At 56.4% G+C, this 20,521-nt stretch overlaps 3 protein-coding genes across 5 annotated transcripts; 1 reads left to right on the forward strand and 2 right to left on the reverse strand.

The window, feature by feature from the left end:
* The first annotated feature begins 262 nt into the window (after window positions 1-262).
* On the forward strand, window positions 263-5,281 carry Shmt2 (serine hydroxymethyltransferase 2). 2 transcript variants are annotated; one of them, XM_052165528.1, is made up of 12 exons: window positions 263-396; window positions 1,547-1,735; window positions 2,227-2,306; window positions 2,482-2,682; window positions 2,927-3,008; window positions 3,118-3,240; window positions 3,387-3,526; window positions 3,659-3,824; window positions 4,014-4,113; window positions 4,200-4,355; window positions 4,445-4,552; window positions 4,699-5,281. In XM_052165528.1, exons 1-12 carry the CDS (start codon window positions 364-366, stop codon window positions 4,824-4,826), a joined length of 1,506 nt encoding a protein of 501 aa, XP_052021488.1. In that variant the 5' UTR covers window positions 263-363; the 3' UTR covers window positions 4,827-5,281. The 2 variants fall into 2 exon arrangements, with proteins under 2 accessions (XP_052021488.1, XP_052021487.1); XM_052165527.1 differs by having other exon boundaries at window positions 264-396; window positions 1,538-1,735.
* Window positions 5,282-5,523: 242 nt separating this feature from the next.
* Window positions 5,524-7,534, reverse strand: Ndufa4l2 (NDUFA4 mitochondrial complex associated like 2). Its single transcript, XM_052165585.1, has 4 exons — window positions 7,478-7,534; window positions 7,035-7,123; window positions 6,261-6,321; window positions 5,524-6,149 (listed from the first exon to the last, which is right to left on the reverse strand). Exons 1-4 carry the CDS (start codon window positions 7,532-7,534, stop codon window positions 6,093-6,095), a joined length of 264 nt encoding a protein of 87 aa, XP_052021545.1. The 3' UTR covers window positions 5,524-6,092.
* Window positions 7,535-13,994: 6,460 nt separating this feature from the next.
* Window positions 13,995-19,578, reverse strand: Stac3 (SH3 and cysteine rich domain 3). 2 transcript variants are annotated; one of them, XM_052165501.1, is made up of 11 exons: window positions 19,335-19,578; window positions 18,834-19,098; window positions 18,520-18,617; window positions 18,270-18,327; window positions 17,203-17,300; window positions 15,229-15,295; window positions 14,994-15,046; window positions 14,753-14,838; window positions 14,540-14,591; window positions 14,293-14,430; window positions 13,995-14,126 (listed from the first exon to the last, which is right to left on the reverse strand). In XM_052165501.1, exons 1-11 carry the CDS (start codon window positions 19,398-19,400, stop codon window positions 14,028-14,030), a joined length of 1,080 nt encoding a protein of 359 aa, XP_052021461.1. In that variant the 5' UTR covers window positions 19,401-19,578; the 3' UTR covers window positions 13,995-14,027. The 2 variants fall into 2 exon arrangements, with proteins under 2 accessions (XP_052021461.1, XP_052021460.1); XM_052165500.1 differs by having other exon boundaries at window positions 18,255-18,327.
* Window positions 19,579-20,521: the final 943 nt, after the last annotated feature.

Below are 20,521 nucleotides of genomic sequence, written 5' to 3' on the forward strand. Positions count from 1 at the left end.
TTCAAGGCCAGTCTGCTTTACAGACTGAGTTCCAGGACATCCAGTTTCTACACAGAGAAACCCTGTCTCTAAAAACAACACACACATACACAAAAGGACCTCTAAGTCTAAGAGCTTTTCAGGCAAAGCTCTCTAAACCAGGACGTGTATAGATGGGAAAGAAAGAGGAAGTAAAAAACTACAATTCCCAGAAGGCAACTTTAAAAGATCAATATTGCGCACGCGCAGAAAACGCCCCTTTCACTCGGACTTCACGGGGGCATTTTTCTCGCGCAGGCGCACTAGGAGCAGCCGGTTTTCGACCCCGGTACTACACTGGTACAGACTTAGTGGTTGGTCCTCCTCCTGTGGCCTCCGGTAGCGATGGTCCCCTTCTCTTTGCTTCGGACCACTCGGGTAAGAACAGGGTTCCGTATACTGGATGACCAGTGGAAAGGTCCACCCAGAGTGGGGTTCCCCTGGCTCCTCGCCGCACGTGTTCTGGGGCCTCGGGGAACGGATGCTTAACCAGGAAATCCCTGAAACAGCGCACGTGCGGTGCCTGGGCCCCTAGTTCTGGCGATCAGACGCCCTAGGGTCTTCTAATCGCCTAGTTGACACGGCTCTTAAAGTCCGCAGAGGCTGTGTTGGCAATATCCTAGCGAACAAGTGGGGTTCCCGGCTTCGATGCGCTAGTTGAATTTTTCCCGCCAGCTCGGGGCTATGGAGATGATGCAACCGAGCCTCAGTACTTTCATCACGCCAGGGTCCTGCTGCTGTGTGGGCAGGAAGGTGGTAGCGAGGCGCTCTGTGTGTGTGTGTGTGTGTGAGATAAAATTAAGATTTTGGCTTCCCCTTGGGCACCTTCACCCTACCCCAACTCCCGCCAGTACACACCTCTTTCTAAGAACTGCTTAGAAGTTTATCCTCCTACTTTAGTTGCTCTGGAAACCACCCTTAAAAAGCCTGTGGTATTAAGCCGTGTTAACTTGGTATCTTCTCTCTTTGAGGTAGTCTTGTCTGGAGGCCCTGCAGGAAATCCACCCCTCCATGTTTATGAATATTTTGACTGCACTGTATGTGTACCGAGTGCATGCCTGGGTACCCACAGAGGTCAGAAGAGGGCATTAGATCTCCTGGAACTGGAGTTACAGATGGTTGCAAGCTGCTTTGTGGGTGCTGGAAGAGCAGCCAGGATCTTAGGATGGTCCTTTTGTTCCTGTGTGTGGGGGAGACGCTGCAATCTCAGTGTGTCTCACCTGAATTGGGGGCACATGGGCTTCTGGAGCACAAGCTTTGCTCTGTGACTTTGCAGAGTCACCCAAGGTGATGTGGAGGGAGATTGGGGATGCGGTGTGACCAAAACTGCCCTTTGGATAATGATCTGAACCTTTGACTCTAGAACTTGCCATTCAGGATGAAGGTGGGGGTGGAGAGAGCTGGCTCTGGCTGGACCAGGCTGCCTACTTAGCCAGAGGACTCTGTCTGTACCCACGGCCGAGGGCAGTTGGGAGAGAGCTGGACAATTTTTAATTAATCCTGCCTTTTGTGCCCTGAGCCTCTGCAGAGATGTGGTCAGCTGGTCTGCATGGCTGCCCGGGCCCAGCACAGCAAGGTGGCCCAGACGCCGGCTGGGGAAGCAGCTGGAGGCTGGACCGGCCAGGAGAGTTTATCAGACAGTGACCCTGAGATGTGGGAGCTTCTGCAGAGGGAGAAGGACAGGCAGTGTCGTGGCCTGGAGCTCATCGCCTCAGAGGTAGGACGTGAGGATATGGGTCAAAGAGAGAGCTACAGTGCGTGCGTGCGTGCGTGGCAGGGAACACCACGTCACCTGTGGTCACGGTAGTGACTTCTCCACGCCTCCCTGTCAGACTCAAGAGCTTTTTCCTTGGCCTTTTCTTCCCTCTCTCTGTACTGTCTTCTGAAGCATAAGGCAGGGCCAGTTTGGGGGACTTGGGCGTTAGGGAGCTTCTAGAGTCACACAGCTTCCGCTTTTCCTTACCTCCTCCTCTTGTCAGAAGAAAGAGGGACCTGGGAACACAGGGAGAGTGGACAGGCAGCCTGCCGGGGACACCCATCAAGGCAGCTGAGTTTTTGAGGATGTTGCTTCTAATGTGGCCTCAGGCCCTGCTCTTGACGTATCCTGCCTCGCCCCTGCAGCCCTTGGGCTCTGGCAGGGGTGGGGCCGTGGGAGCCCAGGGGAAGAGAGGCTCATTGCCTTCTGACACTGCCCCCCCACCACCCCAGAACTTCTGCAGCCGAGCTGCGCTGGAGGCCCTGGGGTCCTGTCTCAACAACAAGTACTCGGAGGGTTACCCTGGCAAGAGGTGAGGCTAGACCAGAGGGCTGGAGGGCAGCAGCAGGGATGGCATCCCCCAGTGGCGGAACCTTCCTGAGCCCCGTTAGTGTTGACGGAACAGCGGCTGCCCGGTTCTTTGCTGCTGGTTGGGGGGTCCTCCCTCTGCATCCTTCTCTACCACCGCCCGGCTGTCTCCATGGCAGATATTACGGAGGAGCGGAAGTCGTGGACGAGATCGAACTGCTCTGCCAGCGCCGGGCCTTGGAAGCCTTTGATCTGGATCCCGCACAATGGGGCGTCAATGTGCAGCCATACTCGGGGTCCCCAGCCAACCTGGCTGCCTACACGGCCCTTCTGCAGCCTCATGATCGGATCATGGGGTTGGACCTGCCCGATGGGGGCCAGTGAGTATGGGTGGGGCTGGGTGGCTCAGGTGTGCTGGGCAGTGACAACCCAGGACTGGAGTTAGCCAGTGAATGAATATCCACTGGTAAAGATGGCTACAGAGTACCCAGCACGGGTGGGCAGAGCAGTGCGAAGGAGGAGGTGGGCGGGAGAGTCGAGCTAAAAACCAGTGTTTCCAGGACTGGTCTGCCGGGTGCTGGTTAAGCCGGGCCATGCCACTCAGAGATCCCCCCTTCCTTCCAGCCTCACCCACGGCTACATGTCTGATGTCAAGAGGATCTCCGCCACATCCATTTTCTTCGAGTCTATGCCATATAAGCTCAATGTAAGTGTTCCAGGGGCCGGCGCCCCAGGCAGCCCCCAGGCCCAGGGGCGTGAGCTGCCGCCACCTGGGGGCTCTAGCTGTCAGTCTGTCTGTCTGTCTGTCTGTCCAGCCCCAAACCGGCCTCATCGACTACGACCAGCTGGCGCTGACTGCTCGACTCTTTCGACCTCGGCTCATCATAGCTGGCACGAGTGCCTATGCCCGCCTCATTGACTATGCACGCATGAGAGAGGTTGGTGTTGGAACTGTCAGTCAAGCACTCCTCTACCCTGCGGGGCGGGGCAGGGCAGGGTGGGGTGGGGTGGGGAAGGACAGCTGCCCTTGTGTGTACCTATCCCGGTCGTCCCTGGGCTGAGACCTGGCTCTCTACCTGCCCAGGTCTGTGATGAGGTCAGGGCACACCTGCTGGCAGACATGGCCCATATCAGTGGCCTGGTGGCCGCCAAGGTGATCCCCTCACCTTTCAAGTACGCGGACATCGTCACATCCACCACTCACAAGACACTTCGAGGGGCCAGGTCAGAATTCCCCGGGGTCAGAGCTTCTCCCCTTGGGACCCAGGTCCCCTGCGCGCCTAAGCTAGCCAGCCATCTTCCTGTCTCCAGCAATTGCCCTTCCTTTTAGAGTCTGACCATGCGTCTTCCACGCAGGTCTGGACTCATCTTTTACCGGAGGGGAGTGCGGACCGTAGACCCCAAGACTGGACAGGAGATCCCTTACACTTTTGAGGACCGAATCAACTTCGCCGTGTTCCCATCCCTACAGGGGGGCCCCCACAACCACGCCATCGCTGCAGTAGCCGTGGCTCTCAAGCAGGTGTGGGGGGGACTTCCTTTGAGTCGGGGCGCATTGGTCCGGACGTTCTGCTTCCTTACCTTCTTGCGCCTCAAGCTGGGGCTGGTGGAAGGGAAACGGCTCAGCTGGGAGGCGGCAAAGCCGGGGTCACGGAGTCCACAGGGCCTTTCCTCAGCCCTGGGGTGACAGGAGCTATTGTCTCCTCTGCAGGCCTGCACCCCTATGTTCCGGGAGTACTCCTTACAAGTGTTGAGGAACGCCCAGGCCATGGCCGATGCCCTGCTCAAGCGAGGATACTCGCTGGTGTCCGGTAAGCCAGGGGGGGTGGGTGAAGGTCTTTGTGGCCTCATGCAGAGGCTCGGGACACCCCAGTCCCCTGTCACTGTCCCCCCTCAGGTGGCACCGACACCCACCTGGTGCTGGTGGACCTGCGGCCCAAGGGCCTGGACGGAGCCCGAGCCGAGCGTGTGTTGGAGCTTGTCTCCATCACAGCCAACAAGAACACCTGCCCTGGAGACCGGAGCGCCATTACCCCGGGAGGCTTAAGGCTCGGTGAGACCTGGGGTCTGAGCAGGGAAGGTTTCCACCCACCCTGGGGTTGGGGGTTGGCTCTGCCAATTGTCTTCTCCTCCCCCTCCCAGGGGCCCCAGCTTTGACTTCTCGCCAGTTCCGTGAGGATGACTTCCGCAGAGTCGTTGATTTTATCGACGAAGGAGTCAACATTGGCTTGGAGGTGAAGCGCAAGACCGGTGAGTGAGTGAGTGGCTCCAGAGGGCTGAGATCGACCAGCTTCACCCGCGTAGGCCCTGCCCTGCGTCCTAGCTCCTGGCCCTGCCCAGCGAGCGGCCCCCTGCCCAGCGAGCGGCCCCCTGACCTGCTCCTCCACCCTCCTCAGCCAAGCTCCAGGATTTCAAATCCTTCCTGCTCAAGGACCCAGAAACAAGTCAGCGCCTGGCCCGGCTCCGGCAGCAGGTGGAGCAGTTCGCCAGAGGCTTCCCGATGCCTGGCTTTGATGAACGCTGAGGACACCTGGCAGTCAAAGCCCACAGACCGGAAGTTAACCTTTCTTCCACGGGAAGAGATGTCCCCCAGTCCCCCATCTCTTTGGGTTTTAGTGGAGGGAGGGAGGCCTTCCATTAGGGCAAGAGCCAGGCATAAACTCCCCTCCAGAATTTGTAGCTGAGATTTCTGATTTGTAACCATGTCTACAAGAAGCACCCAATCCACATCCGGCTTGTTTTTGGGATGGGGGTCTCACTTAGCTGAGACTGGCCTTGAACTGACCCTCCTACCTCCATCTTCCAAGTGCCGGCGTCATAGGTATGCACCATGACACCCAGCTTTCGGCCCAGACTCTCCACATCTCAGTGTTACAGACTCCTGCTCTTTCTTGGGGAAGGGGACTTGCGAGCTGAGCCAGAGGAAGGGGTGGGGACGCACCCTCCTTCCTGTTTTTATCTAATAAAATGCTAACCTGCCCAGAGTTCCTATTTCTGTGGGAAGGGTCCCCTGGGCCAGCCAGTGATTCTCGGCTCCCTCAACAGTATTTCTCCTTCCCTCCCACCACCACAAGGACCCCCGGGGCTGTAGCCTCCTCTCTGATCAGAGCCGACACCAGACGTGATTAGCAGGCGCAGCAAATTCAATTTGTTAAATGAAATTGTATTTTGCCCACGGCTGCTTCTGTTTGATCCCCAGGGACAGAGAAGCAAGGGGAAGGAGGGGCGGGGAGAGGCGACTGCCCAGGTGCAAGGCGGGCGGGGTGTCCTCGATGGGGGGCTGCAGGCTTGGGCAGGAAAGGAGCTCACTGCATGGTAGAGGTACCCCATCCTAGGCAGGCTGGGTACCCAGGCGGAGCCCAGTCGGGCCTGGACAGATGCCGCCCTCGCCTGAACCCTGCTCAAAACAAACACTAACGGCCTGCCACGTCGCTGGCACTCAGGCCCCTGCTTGCCATTGGCACACGGAGGACATGCTCAACACGTAGCCCGTGCCACGCCCAGTCAGGCATGGGGAGGGGCAGGAGGAAAGGGGGACTGGCTTGGGCTTTTTGGGTCAACCCCAACTGTTGCCTGCGGGCGAGTCCCCTCCCCCACGTGGGACTCAAGCTGAGGGTCAGAGGCTTTTCCTCTCCTGGGAGCAAGGGAGGGGTGGGGGTGGGGCGGCCTCCCCTCTGCGTGGGAATCCAGCCCGAGTAAGCAGAAGCTGGGCGATGCAGCTAGACTGACGCCCCAGGGTCTGGGGCAGGGAGTGGAGAGAGTGATTTACGCAGAACCCTCCCGCCCTGGCTTAGAAGTCTGGCCGGTCCTTCTTCAGCTTCTTGTAGTCGGTGGAGACAGCCAGGAACTGTGGAGAGGGAAAAGAGTTGAGAAAGCGGCTCTTGCCTCCCGGGCTTGTGTGTGGTACTGACTTAGGGACTAGGAGGGAAGGGGAGAAGACAACAGTGTCTACAGTTACCTTGTACTGGTCGTTGGGGCTCAAGCGGTTCCAGGGCTCAGGGTTGTTCTTCCTGTCCCAGCTGTGAACGGGACAGGAGGGTTAAAGTTTCTTTTCTGGGAACCAGGACTTTGGCATTAAACATGACCTCAGTGTCACCACCCCCGGTTCCCCACCCTGAGGAGGGAGCACGTTTCCTAAAGACTGACAGAGAAGGGGGCGTGTCGGCAGGTGCTGGCAAGAATCCTGGCAGCTGATGACCAGGCGGCATTCGAGCCTCTAGACTCCCAGGGCTCCTGCCTCCCTTGCCTAACCGCTCAGAGCAGGGTCCTGGGAGTCAGGCGGAAACCCCGAAGGACAGCACATTCAGTGGTGTGCCTCAGACCCCAGGATCAGTGGGTGGGCGCTTTGGCCTTCTGCTTGTCAAAAGGACCCCCCGGATGCCTCGAGTCCCACACTGCCAGAGCTCCAGCACTTCCGGTCAGGCACAGGTACCTGAAGGCTGGTGGAGCTGTGTCGCCATGGCAACTCTGGCGAGGAGCTGCTGGGATTTCAGCTGCCCCACGTGGCTAGCCACTGACAGTGAGCCACCAGGTGGTCCAGATGGGAGTCGAGGGTCTCTCGGGTCGCTGTCAGTGGCTAGCCCACCACTCAGTCTGGGACACTCCAGCCCTCGGAAATGCTGGGTGGCGGTGGAGAGGACAGGCACAGACCGAGGGTCCTTCCAGGGTCACACCTTAGACCGGTCCATTTTCCTCCAACCCTGTCCCCTTGCCTCCCCAAACCCGTTGTTACCAGACATCAGGGCTGCGCAGGGCGAGTCGCAGCAAGTAGAGTCCGGCGCTGCCCATGCCCAAGCAGATGAAGCCAATCATGGGGATGAGCTGCAGAAAAACCAGGCACTCTCAGGGGCCGAGCTCTGCCCGGCTCCCGCTCACTCGGCCCAGCTTTCTGTCCCTTTATCTTCACTAAAGGTCTGATGCCACCGTCCCAGGGAGTAGGGCCTGAGACCTACAGCCACATCTTCAGCACACTGCCCCTTACTCTATAGTGATCCTGTCCAAGGCAGGTTGCAGGGACATCGAGTATATTGCAGAGAGAGGAAGGACATGGAATGTCCCTGGGAAAACTTGGGAACATTAAGGAAACCGGACAGGAAGGAGGATTTGGGGTGGGGGGAGGGGATCAAGAAGCAGGGTCCTCTAAAGAGGGGAATTAGATCTGGGGACCGAACTCACCCCAGGGTGTCTTTTTATCTGCCGGTAGAAACGGGCCCCTAGACTGTCTCCTGCCATCTTGTCCCAGTGTCTGGTCTTGGCGGTGATTCTGTTCAATTCCTCCCCCTGGGGTCCCGCCCCCCATCGGGGAGGGGTCAGCCCAGCCCCGCCAGCCGCACCCAGCTTGCTGTCTCCCTGCAGTTCCAGGTCCAAAACCAGGCTGGAAGTTGTTGGGGAAGCCTTGAGGTTCCTCCCCCACAACTCTCTCTCTCTCTTACTGAAAGGGAAACCCTGGCCTTTGAGACACCATTAATACTTGGGGAGGAGGAACCTCTCTGGCTTCCAGATGTGGGACAGACAAGCAGACATCCTTCTAACAAAGTGGGGATGTGGGGTGTCCCCCGCAGGGAGCAGGGAGCGGTGGGGGGCATGCGCGGCCCCTCGTCCGCACGCCTGGAGCTAGCAGGCCTCGTGAGTATCAGGCAAGTGAGCACGGCTAGTGCAGCCAGCCCCTCTGGGTCTGGGCAGTTTTGCTGGCTTGTGGTTGGCTCGGAGTGGTCAGCGGTGGAGGAGGCAGGTGTATGAGTCTCTGCCCGGCTCAGGACATAAGACAACAGTTGTAGCCGCTTAGGGGCGTCGGATGGGCAAAGTAGAGGAGGCCACAATTCTCCTGTCTCTGGCTTTGGGGCTAGAGGAAGAGCTCCGAATGAAGGAAGCAGCCATAGAAAGCTAAAGAGATGTCGAAACGGGGGCGGGGGGCGGGGTAGGTATATGCTATATATTGCCTGGGCAAGAAGTTTGCCCCATCCGCCTGCCGTCTTTGGAGGACTGGTTTTGGGGGGTCACAGGAAGTGAACCTCATCTCCTCCTCACTCTCATGTTAATTTCTATCACCCCCCTCTCACTTAGCTCCTGTCGCTGGATCATGCTCCCCCATTTCTCTCCTAAAGAACTTGTACTATGGTGGGCCCCTGCTGGGATGAGCTGTGTACCGCCGCTGCCTCCCTGGGGTACAGGGAGGGAGACAAGCCTTTCCGAGGGGCCCCTCCCTTCCTTACACACCGATACCTCGCCCGCCCCTCGAGCTGACAAGCTCTGCTGTAATTAGGCTGCGGGGTCCGGGCTCTCCGCCTCCCTCCGGCGGATAATGAGATAAAGTGTCAGAGACATGGCGAGAACAAAGAGACAGAGACTCACTGAGACGTGTGTGGGGGAGGGGGTGGGCGTAGAGGAGGGGGGCTGATGGGTTGTCAGAGCCTGGAGCAGAACAGGGCCCTTCCCGAGTGTCCGCACCTCTAGGGCCGGGCCAGGGAGGGTGTGTCCTGTCACCAGCGCCCCCAAGCCTGGAAGTACCAATCTTGGAGCTGAAGCTCCAGCAGCTGCCCAGCTGGGCTGCACATCTGGTACTCTGTGGCACAGCTGGGGAGCCAGGACTCCGGGAGGGACATCTGGCCCTTGCTTTATGCCCCTTTGCTCTTGGCCCTCGCTTGCCTGGTTCTGATGACCTAGACCCAGAGCCTTTCTGTTCTGGAAGCTCCACCGTTTCTCCTCCCTTAGGTCTCCAGACCGCTCAGCTATTACACTGTCGCTTCTGCTTTTGCCTTTCCACGATTTCTCGTCGCTTTGCATGCTCCTGATCCGGGGGTCTCTGTGGGCCCGTCTGTGAGAGCCCCCCTCCCCTCCTGTGTTCCCATGTTTGGATCGTGGTCTTTGGGGTTCCAGGTCTCACCCCCACCTCCTTCCTTGCACTTTCCCCCTACGATAACTCAGGGCATGCTGGCCCAGTAGGTGAGGGACAGCGGGAGTCGTTAGCTGAGGATTAGGCGCGACCCGTGGTCCCTAGGGGACCAGACTCTTCAACTCTAAACCGCTCCAGGATACTAATCCGCGGGGCTGGCGGCGCGGCAAGTCAAATGCAGCTGTGCTCTCCGGAGCGAGCCGATTACGGCGGTCCGTGGGTGCCGGCGCCCTCTGGAGGCCGAGCCGCTCCCAGGCTCGGGGAAGAAGTCTCGGGTTCCCCCTGTCGGCCAGCGCCTGCTCTGCATTTCCAGTGTTTGTTCAAGTTAAGTCTGGAGTGTGCATACAGGTCTGTGCCTGGTGGCTCACTCGCTCATGCAATCAAGGTAGTGGAGTCTCTCAGACGACATAGACGGGAGGAGGAAGACTCCATCTCGCCAGGCGCCGACGGCATCCATGTTCAGGCTGGAGCCTCAGACACCTGGGGCATTCTCTGTCCTAGCACTACCGGGGCTTCCCTCTCACTTGGCCTCCCCTAAGCCCCCAGGTTCTTTCTGCTCCTTTCTTCAGACTGTCTCTAGCTTCACATCTTCAGGTTTGTCTGTGCCGCTCTGACACTCTGCTCTCAATCTACCTAGTCCTTCTGCCTCTGTGTGTCGGGTCTCCTTCCCTCTACACCTCTCTCCCATGCTCTTAGCAAATCTCTCTCTCTCTCTCTCTCTCTCTCTCTCTCTCTCTCTCTCTCTCTCTCTCTCTCTCTCTCTCTCTCTCTCTCTCTCCTTTAGCTCCATTTCTATTCTGTGGCTTAGTTCCTGTCCCCAGGGAAGGGAGCTGCAGCAACCCAACAGAACAGCCCGCGGACACCTTGGGGCGCTGCTCAGGGTCCCCTCCCATCTCTTCCACATTCCTGTCATCGGCCTCTTCTTCCCGCTGCAGCTGAGGTACTGGAGAGGGCGCCCGAGAGGGAAGCCACAATGCCCTGCATCTGCTCAGGAGCCCCTCGGGCCCTTGACCCCCGCTGCCACTATTAAGGGCGCTGGGTCCTGAGGCTCTGAGATGATCGTGATTGCATCAGCCAGACACAAGTGGAGCCGGGAGCCTGGCGGCAAGCAGGCTAGCAAGCGAGACAAAGACGCCGCGCCATCTGTTTATGCAAAGCGCTCACCGCCAGGGACCCTGGTGTCCCGGTGCCTTGCCCAGACCGGGGCACAGGGTCATGAACCCACTTCTGCCCAGGGCTCCCGCTACGCCTGGGCATCCCCTCCTCCCCAGCAGCCAGAGGGGCCACGGGGCGAGCAGAACAGGGAGGGGGCGGGGTGTTGATGTGATTGGAGAGGACGCGGCTGTTTCTTCAATAATGGATGGAGATGATGCGGACGGCGAGCCGGCCGGGAAAGGAGAGAGGAATAGAAATGGGGAGAGAAAGAAGCGGGGGCGGGAGACTCAATCAGAGGCTCTCGCGCACGGGAACGCGCGCGGGCGCGGGCGTCACACTGTCATTCGGGTACTTGCTGCCGCGCAGCTCACACCCAGGCACACGCCCACGCACTGTCACCGAGACACACACACCTGCAAGCAGGCACCAGAGCAGCGAGCGCGCGCGCACGCACACACACACACACACGCAAGCCTCTCTCTCTCTCACACACACACACACAGACACACACACGTAAGCCTCTCTCTCTCTCTCTCTCTCTCTCTCTCACACACACACACACACACACACACGTAAGCCTCTCTCTCTCTCTCTCACACACACACACATACACGTAGGCTGTGACACACAAACACACAGCAGTGGCTCTTGATTTTCACACATATGTTCCTGCAGGCAGTGGTGCCCGCACATGGGGACACATCCAGACTAAGAGAGTGCATAGACAGATTGACATGCATGTCAGAGCATGTTTGAAAGAACGCTCAACACACCTAGCCACCCTGAGACTTATAAACAGAAATCATGGAAATGGAGGGGGGGGGAGTAGACAAACCAGACAGTATAGACCCAGAGGCACTGACAAAATGGAAACACATACAGGAACATCTGGAGTTGGGATGTAGACACACATCACACGCCCAGTCACACATAGACCATATACTGGGAGCGCAGAGGAGGAGACCCAGGGGCACATCCACCGGGGCACATGCAGGCACCGCCATTTGTGCCCTGAGGGGCTGAGTGTGTGAGAGAAGTTACTGGGTCTCCCAGCAAGCCTTGTTAGGCCACATTAGCCTAGCAGTGTAATGAGGGGGTGGTGACAGGAGCCGCCTGGGGCTGTGGACTCAGAGGCCCGTGGCCCTGGCTTGATTGGCCCACAAGTTTCCTTCCCAGACCTTCAGGTACACAGCTCCTCCGTCCCTGCTGCGATACTCCCATCAGACCCGACAACCCCTGCTTAAGCATTTGGAAGGGAGATGGCTGGGCCATGAAGAGATTTCCCAGGAGTCCCAGCTGAGGTGAGAGCACACTGGAGACGGGGGCAGTCAGTCTGTCCCTCACCTTCTCAGGCATGCTGCCTAGTCATCAGAGAAGGACAATCTCTCCCCCCACCCTGCAATAGCAATAAGAACCTGGGGGAGGGGTGCACTGCATCCTGGACCCCGGAACGCCCTTCCTCTCATCTACATTCCATTCCGTCTGCTCCTTGGCCTAGACTTATGACCTTTGCAGAGTGTGGCACGGCCATCCATCACCAGGCAGCTGGCTTGTGGGAGTGGGAGGCACCAGGGCAAACAGTGTCCCTGTCCTACCTCCTGCCCTCTCTCGGGACTGGCAGGGTACTGAGGGGAGGTGTGATCACCTGATCACCGGGCTCAGCCAGGACAGTGTCCTCCAATCCTGGGACCCCAGCACCCTCCTTCTGGTTAAGCACAGCCTGTGTCTCCCGGCTCCTCCCGCCCCCCTTCTCTCGGGCCCTTTGCTTAATTTCCTATTAACTGCTGATAAATCCAATTAAACCGCCGCTCTAATTAGGGACAGCTGCCGGCTCAGTAAGGCGAGGGAGAAGGGGGGTGCGCCCTGCAAGTATAGGGAGAGAACAGCCGCTCTGGCTGCTCGACACCCCTACATCAACACTGCCGCCCAATGAGCCAGTAAATTGGTTTTGCTTCAGTATTTTTGGGGGGCTCTTGACAGTGGGGGGGGGCGGCTCAGATTGGGAATCCCTCAGACCTCTTGATGACTGCAGGCAGCGTCCTTCCCTCACCTGCGTGTGGTAGGCAGAGTCCCAGGAGGGATGGGGCAAAAGGTTGACTTGTGTGTTTTGGGGGTGTGTGCCTAAGATCTGCTCCTGTTCCAGTCCAGTCATGATAAAAAGGGGGACTGTCGACTTTCTGAGCGTTCCTCTAAGATCCTGGCCCTCACATCACTAGGCTTCGAGTGTGACAGCCAAGGGCGAAGGGAACAAGAAACTAAACCTGGTTTTTGCAGCGAGTTGTTGTGTGCTTCCCTACCCCCAGCACACCTCATCTTTCTGTACGGAAGGGGAGGGGGTGCCCGTCCCGGGGCCCTCCTCTTCCCAGCCCAGCTGAGCCTCTGCCCTCCCCCCTCCTCCAGCAGCAGATGGTGCCCGGGCTCCCGCTGCCAACCTTGCCAGGCGGTGCCAACCTCAGTCCTGGCAGACAACCCATAGAGTAGAAGAGGAGCTTCTGGCTGGCCAGGCCGACCCTCCCCCACCCTCTATCAAACCCTAGACCCTCCGCCTGCCCCACTCGAGCGACCACCCCAAGCTGCTTCTCAATGGTCCGCTCCTAGGTCCCCAAACTCCTCATCTCCTTCTGCTCCCTTCCGCACACCTTCCCGCTCCTCACCACCTGCCGCCCTGACCAGGGCCGGAACATTTGCATATTTGCATATGCAAATAATAACATTTGCATACGGTGCGCCGCAGGGGGGGTCTCCGCTAGAACCCGTTAGCTGTCTGCCAGGCGTCCTCTCCGTACCTGTCGGAGAAGGGCTGGGGCAGGGGCGGTGCGGGAGGGGTTAGGCCCCCCGGCCTCGCTAGCTCCATTCCCCGAGGACTAGAGGAAGTGTTGCCATGGAGACGGCACGCACCCCACCCCCTCCCAGGCCTAGGGTCTCAGGCTTGGTGTCTCCGGTTCTCTCCCCTTAGCCACCCCTCCAGCCCCTCCCCATCCCTCTCTCTCCAACTGAGATCTTGTATCGCCCCCTGGTGGCCAAGCTGGGCTCTGAGCCAGGTTCAGAATTGCAAGGGCTAAATGGGCACGGTCTAGCGGAGGTACCTGCTCCTGCCGTGCTATTCTCCCAACCACAGGGGCACTGGGCTGGCGATTCCAGTCCGACTTTTTCTTCACTTCCAGCAGGAGCCTAGCCTAGCGGAGCCTAGCCTAGCGGATGCAAGTCTGACTAGGATTTCCAAAACCTGACAATTTGGTGGAGCATTTAGGGAACATTCTCCCTCCCTCCGCAGGCCTTCTCTTCGTCCGCAGTTAAAAAAAAAAAAAACAAAAAAAAAAAAAACAAAAAAAAAACCTTTTCTAACTTTTATTAAAACTTTAATAAATTCGAAACATTTGGCCGTTCTACCCCTCCTTATGCAGATGCTTCCCCACCCCCACCCCCAAGCTCTTGAAGGTTGGATGGACCTGGAGTGTGGGACTTAGTGCAGGCTGCGCAGCGCACCAGGTATCCGAAGCCCTAAGCAGGGAAGAGAAGCGGGAGCCAGACCCTCCCCAGAAACGCCATTATGCTCTGGAGGGCCTTTCCGACCCTCCTCATCCAGTGCTCCTCCTGCCCCTCCCCTCCCCAGCCCGCACTGGGCCCCGCCCAGAACGAGGCGTGGGTGTCTCCCTCCAGCCAGCGGCGCCGGTACACCTAGATCTCCTCCAGGAAGTCGGTGGGAAACAGCCCCACCTTGCGGCCGGTGTAGACTTTGACGTAGCCACCAGCTTCATCTCCTTTCTGCACTACGATCTAGGGGTTTAAAGGATTGAGGAACAGGAAAAAAAGTTAAGCGCAGAAAAGGAGCACAGGGACGATGGGGAGGGTCGTTTACACTAATGGGTTAGGACCTCCCTCCGAGGTGCGTGGATGGAGAGGTGCGACCAGGCCTCGGATTGGGTTAAGGTACCCGAGATACCTGGTCCTTCTTGAGAGTGATCTGCCCAATCTCGCGGTTCCCCACAAAGGATCTGGTTACGCGGTGCACACGTTCTCCAGCGCGGACCCGAATGATGAAGTTTGGAGGGAAGAATCCGACCTTCTCTCCGATTTTCCCCTAGAGAAGGCGGTGGGTACGCTGGAGATCTCAGGTTCTAGACTACTCATCTTCCATCTTAGCAGTGGCCACGCCTTACCCGCCCACCTTAGCGGTGGCCTTGTCTTACCCTCCACCACTCCTCATTGGAGTCATCAATGACTGTGATCTTCTCCCCTGGCCTGGGATAGGAAGGAGATCTTCTCTGTGATTTACATTCACACGCCCATGCCTGGCTGTGCTGCAGGGTACCCGCCCTTCTGTCCTCTTCCATTCCCACAGAGAGCTCATCTCTTACTCCTCGGTGCTCCCCACACTCCCGCCTCCCTTGAAGGCTCCTCACGGAAAATCCAGATCATCCTTCTCCAGGGCTTTGAACCGATAGAGAGCCACAAAGTAATGCGACTGCTGGAAACCAGGCTGCTTGTGCTGGGGGCACAAGAGAGGGAAGAGTTAGTTACCGACTCGGTTTGTGTGTCTGTCTCAGGGTGGAGAGTGGGTGGGGTGATGGAAGAGCTGTGAGTGATGTCAGACCTTGCCTGGGAAGAGGACCGGGGTTCTACAGGGAGGACTGACTGGCTTACTTTGTCATCAGGAGTTTTCTTCTCCGCCTTTTTGTCCTTTTCCGTATTGCTTCCTTGGATGGGAAAAACAGACAAATCACCTCTGCCTTCAGGAGGGCATCCATTACTCCCCCCACTTGCGCGGGCAGACCTTTCTCACCCTAGGTTCAGCCTTTCGCTCTCCTCCTCCATACAGCAGCTAAACCCACGACTCCACCCCAGCCCATCTCTGTGGCTGCAGATGAGTCACACTCACCCTCCTGGGACTTGCCCTCCTCTGGCCTGGCTGACTCTGGCTCCTCCTCCATCATGGCTGCCAGAGGCTAGAGGGGAACACCGAGTTAGAGACAGGCTGTCCTCTTGGGATCCTGTGCTTTCTCCAGGTAGGCCAGAGAGTACTAGGGCAATAGTGCTTGTTTGTTTGTTTGTTTTTGTTTTTTGAGACAGGGTTTCTCTGTGTAGCCTTGGCTGTCCTGGAACTCACTCTATAGACGAACTCAGAAATCCGCGTGCCTTTGCCTTCCAAGTGCTGGGATTAAAGGCACGCGCCACCACTGCACTACCTCGCAACCAGTATTCTTTAGTCCTTTCAAGTCACCCCTGTGATCCAGATTTTAGGCCCTTCATTATACTGTCTGCTTAAAAATACTCCAGTGTGGGGCTGGAGAGATGACTCAGTGGTTATAAAAACACTGACTGCTCTTCCAGAGGTCCTGAGTTCAATCCCCAGCAACCACAAGGTGACTCACAGCCATCTGTAATGGGGATCTGATGCCCTCTTCTGGTGCGTCTGAAGACAGCAACGGTGTACTCATGGTGTACATACACGAAATAAATAAATACAAAAAATTATATTCCAGTGTGTAAGAAAAGGTGGGGGGGGCAGCCTGGTTTTCTCCTTTCCTCTTGGTCGTTTTGAGACAGTCTCATCAGCTCTGTGCTTTCCGTACTTGGAACAGACCTGGATTTCTCATCTCCTGGCCTCCAGCTCCCCAGGGCTGGGGCAACAGGCTCACCTCACCTCACCTCACCTATCTGGCAACAACTTTTCACATTTCCTTGTTGAGAACAGGATCTAAGAATGTGGGCGTTTTCCTGAAACAGCCTAGTAACTCATAGTAAAATGACTGAAACTTGTTACCTGTGCCTAAGCTTTATAGCAACTATTTTGAGATCAGATCTTTAGCTTTGTTTCTGGGTAGTTTTTTTCCTCCCATCCATGGAAAGTAAATTCTCTCTTATGAGGTATCAAGTTATTAGAGCTTGACAAAGTGGTGCATGCCCCCCTCCCCCATTCTGGCCCTGAGAGGCCGAAACGGGAAGATGACGAGCTCAAGGCCATGTCTGTATAGCAAGACCCTCAGAGTAGATGGAACAGGAGTGTGTGCTAGAGATGTGGTTTTCTTGATAGAATGCTTGCCCAGAATGCATTAGGCCCTGGTCACACAAAGCAGGCATGGTGACATTGGTAACATTGGGGAATGAAGGCCAGAGGACCAGAGGACATTCAAGATCATGCTCACTTACAAGGAGACTTGTCTCCTTTAAAGAGGGGGGAGGGGCTTGGTAGAGAGGTAATGCGGACTTGCTGCTCTCCCCCAAGACTTTATTTTCATTTTATGCGTATGCATGCTTTGCCTGCACGGGCATCTGTATACCACGTGCATGCCTGGTGCCTACAGAGACCCCAGAACTGGAATTGGCTTAACTAACACCACTCATATTAGTTCATAAGGTTGTCCAGGGAGAAATTAATCTCTTGCCCAGGCAAACACATTTCTGGCATTACCGAGCTCGAAAGTTTTTTGCCCTTGACCTGTGGCGTTGTACCTCGGTCTCATCCCCGAGATGAGTACTCATATCAGAAGTTCTTCACAGACACCTGCTGGCTCTATAGTTCTTTCCTTACTTGGAATGACCAATTCTCTCCTCCAAATGTAAAAAGGCACAGGTCTTGCCTGACTGGGTATTAAACCAGGATGTCTTGCGTGCACGCACGCACGCGGCAAGTACCCAACCACTGATCTACATTCTCAGCCCTATGGCAGGAATTCTCATGCAGAGGCCCACAGTGAGGTGTGTAAATACAAAAAAAAAAAATCTAAAAACTCACACAGCACTATTTCTGTCTGGTTATGCCACACCAGTTGGGGTCAGAGTTTCTGTTGGTTTTCCTGAGGGGGAAATGACCTGACCCACGGAGCCTCTGTGGGGGGCATATGATACTTACGTTCTTCTTGTCCGCCTGACCCTTCTTCCGTTCCTTGTTTGCCATGATCACCCCAACGCGCAGGGTTTCAAACACGGGGTCATTGCGATTGGCAGCAGCTGGATGTGGGGAAGAAGACATTACCGGGAAGGATGAGGAGGGGTTGGAGGAGAGAGACCTCTCAGAGGGGTGTCTGGATTCAGCCGGTGCTGGGGATGGAGGGGAGAGGGAAGGGCCAGCTGTGTAACACCTAGGTCACCAGTCTGTAAGGGCTCTAAACCACTAATGGGAGTGCCTTGTGACAGGGACCCCTTCCAGGCAGAACAGTGTTGGAAAGAAGGCGCTGGTAAATGTCTTGGGAGTTGGGACATGCTGGGGTCACCACTGTCCTGCTTCTTCTCTTTGGTTAAGTGACACATGTGCAAGCCCGCCGTGCTGCCGTGGGCACGTTCTTTTGTACCCACACTCTTCACAGAATCCGGCCTCTCTGCCAAATACATTTGAGTATTTCCAGCCTCTGTGCCCACCCAGTGTCCAAAAGAAATGTGGGCTTCACACATAGGCCTGTCGCTGTGTTTCCTTTTTTGAGACAGTCTTGCGATGTTGCCCTGGCTATGTATGGAAGTCAGAGAGATCTGCCTGCCTCTGCCTTGTGAGTGCTGGATTCAAGGCCTGTACCATCAGTGCAATCTGAAGGAATACACTTTTAAGGGATGCCAGATTAGGAACTTGTCCAGGGGGATATTCATAGCTCATGAGCTGGCTCCAGATGTGGCATCACTCTGTAACAGGGTAAAAACAGCCTAAATCTTAGTTCTTGCTTAGAAATGGTTTAAAGGGAGCAGATTAAGGTTCCGTCCTTGTCTCTACCTCTGGTTTGCTCACTCACGTCTCTCTTGGCTACAAACCAATGGACTAACTAACCACTGTATCCAGAAATGGCTGTAAAAAAGTCTAACTGAGGGAGAGCTCTGGAGATAGAACGACCCCACTTCAGAATCTATTTTCCTAAGGGGGAAATGACACCACCTCAGAGGCCTGCCCCCTCCCTCTGGTCATTTATGGGCACTTACAGAGATCTTTGACACAAGCATACTGTTGGTTGCTGTAGAGAGGAGAGCTATAGGCCCGATGGAAACCAGGCGGCTGTAGGGCGGGATGGGGAGAGCATTAGGAGCAGCAAGGCGGGGTCCAGGATCCCACCTCCAATGAGTGAGTGCTCTGCCCCTCTTAAAGTAAGGGAAAGCAGATGTGTGGACTAGCTTTCGGGGCCAGCAAGGAGTACTTGACTGCCCGTACCCTCCCTTCCACCTCGTCGCCCGGAGCCTCACTACTCACGATCTTGCCGAAGCATCTCTGCATCTCCACGTAGGACTGACAGTGCTCGTGGATGTTGGTTTTGCAGTTCTTACAGCGGAGTCCAAACTTGTTATTGACTTTAAGGGGAGAACATCTGAGTGAGGCTCCGGCGCCCCTTTTCCTTTTACCCTGTGGCTGCTTCAGCTCTGGCCTGCCTGCCTTCTACTGTCAACCTCCGTGTTTTCACAGGGTGGATCTTGCCACAGTCTGTCTACACAGACACATCTCTCCTAGGCCCTGCCCCTCCCCCATGGCCTTCCATCCTCTGGTCTCTGCTCCCCATCGAGACTCACGCACAATCATCCGAGCGCAGACATCACAGAACTTGGGCTTCTTGAAGAAGTGATCTTTGAACTTGTGGGGTTTGTCATTGACAAGCTTAGGAGGTTCTGGGGGTGGTTCCTCCTCTTCCTCCTCCTCCTCCTCTTCCTCATAGATATAGTAGATGGGCCCACCCCCAGCCCCCACTGCCTCTCCATTGGCCTGGGGCTCTGGGGGAGGCTCTGTCTCTGCTGTCTCTGGAGAGCCCTTCTTGAATAACTGCTTCAGTCGCTGTAGCTGAGGGAGGGGTGAAGGAAACCCAACATTAAATGACAGACACGTTCTCATTTTTTAGTGATGGGAAAGCAACGTCCCTGGGATTAGGAGGCTGGGTGTTGCAGGTGTTGGCTGGCCCAAATAATAAATGAGTCTCACACAAGTGGTATCAATCCAAGCAGGTGCCTTCAGATGCTGTGATGGCTTCCCAACCCTTTGGACCCCCTCCCCAACAGTGGACACAGGTCTAGACTCACCCCACTTTGCGGAGTCTCTCCTGGAAAGGGGGGCTGAGGGGACTCCACCACCTCCTTTTCTGTCATCCTACAAGAGGTTGGACCCCACTATGAGATCTAATCTGTTTTTAGATTAGGTCTGCTGTTCTTCTATCCCGGCACTCCTGCTGCAAACAGTAGGGTGGCCCTTGACGGGGGAGGCTTTGGGAGAAGCCTTGGTTAGACAGCTTTGTCAGAGCTTATGAACAGATTCTAGGGAGGTCCTCCCACCCCAGAAATGTCCAACAGAGGAAAGACTTCCCAACCAGTTCCTTAAACTGATACTTCCCACAGTAAGGGACAGCGCCAGAGTCTACCACTCCCATACGCTGCTTGTGGCCATCAGCATCCAGGTTCTACAGCTGCGCTTCTCAGCCTTCCTAACACTGTGGCCCTAACGCTGAGGAACCTGTGGCGGTGACCCATAAAACTATCTCATTGCTCCTTCACAACTATCATTTTGCTGCTGTTAGGGATTGTAATGTAAATGTCTGACGAGCGGGCCATCTGCCGTGCGACCCACAGGTTGAGAACGGCTGTCTTACAGATAGTTCTGATTGATGGCATGCATTTTCTCATGGCTTCAGGAGGTTAACCTGGTTAGCACTGCTAACCTGTCTGCGTGTGTGAAGGTGTGTCTTGAGATCTGCCCTCTCCTGCCTCTCTCCTGAGCCTTGGGGGCCTTGTGCCTAGTTCTTTCCTGGCCTGCCTTAGGCCTCAGCTATTTTAGGTCTTCAGAGTAATATGAGCCTCTCCTTCCCTTACTACTCTATTCCCTGGACCCCACCACACCCTACCCCCTCCTCCAATCTTGGCTCATCCTGAACTAGGACAATTTCACTTCCAAACCCCAGACTACTCACAGGTGAGGAGAAACAGACAAGGCAGACCAGCAGACTCAGGGGAGGAGAAATGGAAGGACAATGAAGAGACCACTTACTTCCACGACTCCCTAAGTCAGGTCACTGTGGAAAGGGCGTCTCTGAGACCTTGACGGCGCTGCTGGGAGGGTTAGCCCTCTTCCTCCAGGGTAAGCCCCCCTTCTGGTACCTTCTGGACCCACACCAGCTACCCAGACAGTGTTAGTAGGTAGGCCTTGGAGCCTCTCACCGTGGTGGCAGAGCTGAAGTGACAGAGCTGGAGGGCAGTGGACAGCTGCGAGCACAGCT

Source organism: Apodemus sylvaticus, chromosome 20, assembly GCF_947179515.1.
Source record: "Apodemus sylvaticus chromosome 20, mApoSyl1.1, whole genome shotgun sequence".
In the NCBI taxonomy this organism is placed as follows: domain Eukaryota; kingdom Metazoa; phylum Chordata; class Mammalia; order Rodentia; family Muridae; genus Apodemus; species Apodemus sylvaticus.